Here is a 5,607-nt window from a genome sequence, read left to right on the forward strand (position 1 = left end):
ATATGGAAATAAAAGTAATTACAAATAGCAAATTTATAATAATTTAAAATAGCAGCTTACTTGATAACCTAAGGATACTTTCAGACTATTATTTCATTATAACTGCAATTAAAATTTCTTTTCTACGGGTAACAAATTAAATTCCATATCAACGGAATAGTACTTGAGTGCACACAAATAAATACACATATTAACGCTTACATATTGACAACGTCAACAAAGGAGTCAATAGCAACATTTCAACAGCAATAATTGAATGCAAAAACAATTTGCCACGCACTAGCATAGCCATACAACACCCTTTACCCTCTTCTTTGCGAGCGACGTCAACGCCAGCGGCAGAAGCAGAAGCATTTAGCCAGGAATATAACAACAATCCTCATTATAGAGCAAAGCTCCTACAATGGCGATATTRGCCTCTGAACAAATATAACGTGCCACAAATTACGCTCAACTTAAACAGCGAGTGGCAATAACAACGATGTGTTACTGCATAGGAACATGTTGGRAATGTAATGAAACATTACACACTCAGATCTGCAACGAAATGAAAAATTTGAGTGAAATAGAGCGCCAAAGGTTTTGGGCTAGACGGATGAGTCGGAARGAAAGAGCGTTGAAATAATGTTCAAAGCCGCAACCGAAACGTTTACACTTCATAAATGCGACGATTTTTTGTTTTTCATTACGGAAAAAAAATTAAAAGAATTATACAATACACGCTCTCTCCACTCACAGTCGCACTCGCTGGCTGCTTGCTGCGAAACGAGTTGGTCGTTTGGAAAAAATATGTCTGCTGCAGTGCGGACGAATGAGAGGCCAACAATCGTTATAATGCSCCGACATTTTTAATTGTGAATGAATTATTACGAACAGGCAAGCAATCACCACCCGCTACACCACGCTCCCCCCTCACTGCAAATGCAACACAAAAATTCTGCGCCATTATTTCACGTAGCAGCAGCAGCGACACTGAAAACTCATCGCTCATTCGGCTGAACCGCAGAGAGCCAGCAATCAACGCATAATCATACGGCAATGTTGTGCATTTTAGATTCGCGAGACGGCTTCAATKGTTTGCGTTTTTTTTWTTTGTTGTTTTGTTGAACGGTACGGCCCACTCACGCGCCACCAACAACACTTGCCACTTCTGAGCGGCGCTCTCGGCCTTTTTGGCCGTGCTTTTKCGAAAAGGAATAAAACACGTGTTAAAATGTAGGATGAAAGTTCTACAACAGCAACAAATATTAGTGCCTAATCTACATATCTATAGAACGCGCTCGCTCTGACTTATGTGCAACGTAGAGCGGTGCATGTATCGAGCGCCACTCACATCAAACCATAGCTCGGATTTTTTCTACTCATTGCCTTGACGGGCATTTGTCGGTCTCTTGCTTCCAGCTGAAAGTAAACAACTTTAGAAGCAAACAAATTCGAATTGGATTTTGCTCAACTCTGAGCGAACTTTACTTATTCTCTTCTAGTTGACTCATTGTTGGTGTCACGCCTGCCTATGTTCCTGCAGCCACACCGCTCGCACCAACAGCCGATCACGCTAACTACCTACTCCTCAAACCAAGCAACAACTTTGTTGCTACACTACCACTTGCGTTGTTGTTGCGACTGTGAAATCTCCATCCTCCCTTGAGCACATACATTTTTCCTCTTTCAGCACATCTCTCAGTCCATTTTTGTAACCGCCGTACCGTTTTTTCTAACATTCGTATTGGCATTGCCCCTCAGCCAGTGCTGCATTGTTGTTGCCGCATTTTTTTCTCATTCCTACCGAAGAGTACGTGAGTTCGTAAGCATGTGTGTGCACGTGTGTGAGCGTGTGTAATTTTCTCAACCTACCAGATACATCGCTCATAGTGGTTTGCACAACGGCTGCCACCATTCGCCAGCAGCAACAACAACAACAACAGCGCACCGTGGCTGACGGCCTGTCTGAATACTGCTGGCGAGTTGTGCACCTTTCCTTGCCGCAACAAGCAGTCAGTTCGTCGTCGTTTGTCTTTCATTGTGCAYACACCCGTTTTCGTCGCTCCGTACATCGTGCATTCGCCGTCGCCGTTGACAAAGCGATTTTCAAGTGTTCTTCCTACCGCCTTCGTTTGCTTGTAGGATCATTGTATTTGTGTACTTAGCGATTAAGTAGTTGCGAAGAAAACCATCGCACGAGCAGTCGAACGTGTCTTAAAGTGTGAACTCAGGGATAGCGAGATATTGTTAAACGCAATCAAATAAAAGAACACATAGTGACACGACATTTGCCCAAACCGCAGTAAAAATTACAGCAAAACCAAGAAATATTCGCGAATTAAAGTGAAAAATATAATAATTCCTTAAAACTTAAAAATTTTTGTTCAAAAATGTGCTGATATTCTCAGAAACAAGTGCGTTCCGCCAGTGTTCATCACCGTTGGTATTTGAAACACTAACGAATATTATTGTATCACAAAAGAAAACTTCTGATCCGGCAGCCGCTTTGGGCGCTACGCTATCAAAATTAATTTTTCTCACACATCATACGCCCAGGCTGCCAAAATGCTAGTTGGCTCCCATCCATATCTCTGCAACGGCGTTTTGCCGCCAACAGTACCGAACGCGGCTGCTGCTGCTGCCGCYGCCGCTGCGGCTGCCGCGGCCGTGGCCAATTCGAATGCCAACAGTCCAAACCAGACTCAAACCACGGCGGCCAGTAAAAATGCCGCCGGTTCAGCGACCGACTTCTCAATAGCCGCGATAATGGCTAGAGAAGATGCCTCCAGCCGGGAGTCGTCCGTGCGCAGTGCAAGTAAGTAAAGTAGAATATTGAGATGATAAATAAGCTAAATGCATAAACAGCTTTATGGTGGTGTTATCGACAGTTAGACAAATCAAGAACTTCTAGGCACAATTCTATCATTAAATGTGCGGTAAGGTCCCCATTGAGTATTCTGAAAACATTATAAAATATCTGTTTGGATACAACTAAGTTCAATCTTGTATGTATTGAAGCATATTGCTTGGTGAAACTTTAGTTAATATTGTCAGGAGATGAGTGTCAGTACTAGTTCTGTGAATTGCCGACAGCTATTTGTTTTATGAATAGAAATCTATGTGTGACTTTTACAGACATATAGATAAGATAAAGATCAGTACACTTCACAAATTGTGAAAATATTATTGTTAACAATGCTTAAATTTTTAGCAGGACTTTCTTTAGAAAACCGAGCACTAAATCCGGCTCGAAAGACCAAATGAATAAAYTCACTGAAAAATCTTTAAACTCTTAACGATGGAATGCAAATATTCTCAGATCAATGAATATTTCTATTTTGCTTTGCGACGTATGGTCTATTATGTATGTCTTCCCCTTTGTCACAAAGGCACACATAGGCCCAGCACACTAATGTGTTCCAGTATAGTGCTGGGTGGGGGCTATTGAAGTGAGTTCGAACACTAACGAGACCAATTTTTTACCTCTTTCAAATGCATTAATGGCATAAAGTGCTTTCCAAAAAGTCTGYAACTTTTCTACAGTTTTCACGGTGGTAGATACTTCAGTTAAACACTCTTCTACTTTAAACATTCCGTTCGATCGCGCAATAGAAGTTTCCTCCTTAACTAGCTGCGAGAACGTATCTTCGTCAAAGTCTACCAAACATCATCAATGACTTCCTACACTTTTATTGAAACAGGAGCCTGAATGTCAATATTTATTTATTGCGTTGTGATAATTTTCCCCACAAGTGTATAAGGTTGAGCGCTCATTTAACCATTGGCATTAGAAATGTTGATTGGCAAAAACGCGTTTATTGAATTCAAGTGCTCATTTTACACGCTGCAAAGTGTTAATATCCGCCAGTCAATCACACATCCAAGCCAACAACAAAAAGCGGCTAGCCTACATGGTCAGTAGCACAGCAATTGCTGCAATTGAGTCGGTGCAGTGGCGCGCAGTTGCACATGTTTGCAGGCACCTTAGTTGGTGCCTATCAGCAGTGTTAGGTCTTGCAAATCAATGGCTAGCGAGATGATGCGGTCAAAACAGCAGACAAATGCTGGCGAGCAAAAATACGACAGTCAATTATATTTGCATCTCTGAAAGACTTTTGAAAATTTTCTATTAAAAATTTTCTCAACTTCTTCTTTGTTGTTTGTTATTAGTTTTGCTGCGGCGCTATAAACAACCAGCTGACAAAAGTCCATAATTATGCTAATGACCTCAGCAAACACATTTAATTTCAACAAGTTTTCTATCAGCGAATGATTTTTCCAGTGTGTGYGTGTGTATATATAATTTATTTTTTGCATATAGATTTAAACAAAAATATGAATATATTCTGTCTGTCGCTAAYGTTTGTGTTAATTTGTGGCATATGCTTGAAGGCGCTGAGCGCTTGAGTCGTAGGTGCCGGTTTCGGCATCGTTTTGTTTATATTTTTAATAAAATATGCATATTGTTGATGTGGTTCAAGTTATACATCTGTATATTAAGTGGCTGATTAGCTCAATAATTAATAATATTATAATTTATTCGAATTGCTCACAGACGGACTTGGCTAATTGCATCTCCCAAGCTCATTTAGCATTTTAACACCTTTTGATTAAAAGCTAAAATCATATAGGCAATAAATTTCAAATAGCAATAAGCAATAAATGTTCAGGAGGCAAAGGACTCAATTAATACAAAACGGAAACTTTCCAGTGATTAAAAATTGATTTAATATTTCTTYCCCTTCAAAATATAGCGAATTTTTTCATTACCTTCACTAATTTTTGAACATCTATAACTTTTTTTCTACTTCCTTTAATTTTTTTATTTTTATTTTTCTTTATTTATTCATTTTTGGTTATGAAATATGAAGCTTAAAATCTCAGCTTTCCACACTATATGGTATGATACAATATTATTAGTAGCACTGGCGATGTACTACTGTAACAACATCTATTGACAAAATACGAAAAGACCTTTTCGAGTACCCAATGTCTGTCTCTTATACACATCTAGATGTGTATAAGAGACAGCTATATGGTATGATACAATATTATTAGTAGCACTGGCGATGTACTACTGTAACAACATCTATTGACAAAATACGAAAAGACCTTTTCGAGTACCCAATGTTAAAAAGGTTGATATTGAAGACAGCTTTGGGTATGCAAACATAAAAAAGGGCAAAGAAATAAGGTTTCGTTATATAAAGTAATTACCCCTTTAGGTATACTATACATTAATTATTTGTTCGACTTAAATCTTCTGGTAATATTTCCAATTTTTCATATTTTTAGTTGAGTTTTGTAACTTAAACTTTTGTGTTGAGCTGTTTGATCGAAGAAAAAGAAAGCTATGTCGCCGTCTTCCTCTGACTATGACCACTCCTTTAAGCGACTATATATGTATGTACATAAGTAACTAGTCCGCTAATTATAGCTCTGACGGCGTCAGCTAACTCGGTTATCAAATGGTTTGAAAATCTGACAAGAACATTTTAATCTGATATTGGCTTATTTAACCATAATTTTACTAGCAGAAATTTAAACCTTTGTTTAAAATAGTAACTAATTTTTTCTAATTATAAAATAGTTATAAGTAAATAATTAAATTAGAAAAAAATAATT

At 38.5% G+C, this 5,607-nt stretch overlaps 1 protein-coding gene across 1 annotated transcript in view; it reads left to right on the forward strand.

Annotated features, from left to right (window-relative positions):
- The first annotated feature begins 2,020 nt into the window (after positions 1 to 2,020).
- The window catches only part of LOC108971441 (T-box protein H15), a 10,809-nt gene continuing 7,222 nt past the window's right edge, over positions 2,021 to 5,607 (forward strand). Inside the window, exon 1 of the mRNA XM_018937496.1 lies at positions 2,021 to 2,797. Within this exon, the coding sequence (XP_018793041.1) occupies positions 2,548 to 2,797 (250 nt within the window). The 5' untranslated portion in view covers positions 2,021 to 2,547. The remainder of the gene's footprint in view (positions 2,798 to 5,607) is intronic.

The sequence above is a fragment of the Bactrocera latifrons genome, unplaced genomic scaffold (genome assembly GCF_001853355.1).
Source record: "Bactrocera latifrons isolate USDA-ARS-PBARC rearing strain unplaced genomic scaffold, ASM185335v1 scaffold_109, whole genome shotgun sequence".
NCBI classification, from domain to species: domain Eukaryota; kingdom Metazoa; phylum Arthropoda; class Insecta; order Diptera; family Tephritidae; genus Bactrocera; species Bactrocera latifrons.